General features: G+C 45.2%; 1 protein-coding gene across 1 annotated transcript in view; it reads left to right on the forward strand.

Moving 5' to 3' along the window:
- LOC106740990 (odorant receptor Or2-like) overlaps nt 1-1,924 on the forward strand; it is a 5,938-nt gene continuing 4,014 nt past the window's right edge. The window contains exon 1 of the mRNA XM_014612574.1: nt 1-115. Within this exon, the coding sequence (XP_014468060.1) occupies nt 1-115 (115 nt within the window). The remainder of the gene's footprint in view (nt 116-1,924) is intronic.

Below are 1,924 nucleotides of genomic sequence, written 5' to 3' on the forward strand. Positions count from 1 at the left end.
ATGTCATTGATTAGAGTATGGGGTGACATGATACTAATGATAGATAATTTGCAATTCACTTTACCTCTGTTGATAACAATATTGAAAGTATCAATTATGTGGAGCAAAAAGGAAGGTAAAAACTATTTAAGAACTTGATATTTATAGCTCTTGCTTCAATATTTATTGAAAACATTTAAGGAAAAAATATCTTAAAGAGTTATTGAATAATGCTTAACACTTCGACCGTTTTATGGATCATAGACCCGGTAAGTTGTGTTTAAAGAACTGTAGCAAAAAGAAAAACTAAGAGTTCTCTCCACTCTCGAAAAATTATTAAAGAGTTTCTCTATTAATTAAACGCGATGCAGATTTGATAAGTTGAGTAATACGTGTTTAGCAGCCATCCGAATTTAACACAAGGTCAGTTAATCTATAATGTGAGGTCCGTGTATAATTTAATACTAGAAGTGAAGTGATTTCCTTTATTGAAAATTTGTATGTAAACGTAAGCCTTATGATTACGCGTAATTTTTTTTTAATAAGAAATAATATTGTTTTATTAGGGTTGTATAAGGTTAAGATGACTTTCGCCGCAATTCGCGTCCGCGTCGGTTGCGGGACTTCTTCGCTCCGCATTCGCGCGGCAGCGGACTCACCTCAGCTAGCTCAGTTTATTTCGCTAAAAGCGAGTCAATATTCTCTCGCTATCTCTCGTGGTAGAGCGTTGTGGTTCTTACACGTTCTTCCTCGATTCCGCGGACCCGTCGGAGAGGAGCCGGGAGAGGTAATAATTTAGAGACCGGTCAACAGTAACAATAACAACATTTTAATTCAATTCGTCTCAATTTTCCGACAACTAATCCATTCCACAATTAATAATCGTAACCGAAGGTGATATCGAAATAACGATTCTTGAATTAGCCTGAGTTCTTTAATTACAGCCAGATAAATTCAAAACCACGGGAATTTCCGCAACACGATCGAAAGAGAGCGATCTCTCGCCTGAGATGTTCCGCGAAATGCTTCGTTTTATGCGGCGGATCTGAACCGCTTGACGGCAGCTATAATAACGCGCGTCGTGTAAACGACAAGCTTTCTTGCCCGGCGTCGTTACGCCTACCTCGCCGGGTTTTCCGTTGGGCACCAGCCGGGTCTTTCCCGACCCGAATATTTACTGCTTCCGTCCGATCACGTACAATCCGATCTAGTTCTTTGCCAGAAGCAGTTTTCAAATACAAACATAGGAATTCCTGGCACGACTCAATATACAATATATAATACAATACCGTCAACAATTTTCCGCGAACTGTGCGACCGGCAACTAGAGAAGGCAACCGAGTCACGCGCCCGAGTCTCCGGGACCCCTACGTTCGAGACTTTTTCAAGTATGGCTCTTGTCGCCCTGCGATATAGCCTCCTAAATCTCGTAAGCCCGTGCGACCCTACCTACCGGTCGCCACGGACCTCCAACGAGTTCAACTTCCTGGTTCTCTTATCGCGCCGAGAAGCGACGGCAACTAACCCGGAATTACACACAACTCTAAATCTTTTACCCGCGGCTGTACAATGATTCCCTTCCTCACTCCTCGCCGCGCGAAGCTCGCCTATCCTCAGGACTTGTCTTGATATTTCGACCGCTTCGCTCGCTCGTTATCGAGAGGGACGTCCATTCCGCTCGCCGCTGGAATGCACAGTGTGCCTCTCAGGACTCCGTCACCAGCTTCCTTTAGCGCAGGAGGCAGCCGTTGCACGAATCCATCACGCCGCTCGATGCGGCATCCGATTGGTCCTGCCGGCTAGATCACGCGTATCAAGGGTGCTCTCGGGAACTTCGCGTCTGTTGTTGTTATCTCAACGCATGTTTATCCGTGTTCTTTCCCGGGACGACATTCGGCAACTGTTGAGCTCGCAGACGTTTAAAAGGACCCTCCCCCCCCCCCCC

This window comes from Dinoponera quadriceps, unplaced genomic scaffold (genome assembly GCF_001313825.1).
Source record: "Dinoponera quadriceps isolate SergipeBrazil2010 unplaced genomic scaffold, ASM131382v1 scaffold61, whole genome shotgun sequence".
In the NCBI taxonomy this organism is placed as follows: Eukaryota; Metazoa; Arthropoda; class Insecta; order Hymenoptera; family Formicidae; genus Dinoponera; species Dinoponera quadriceps.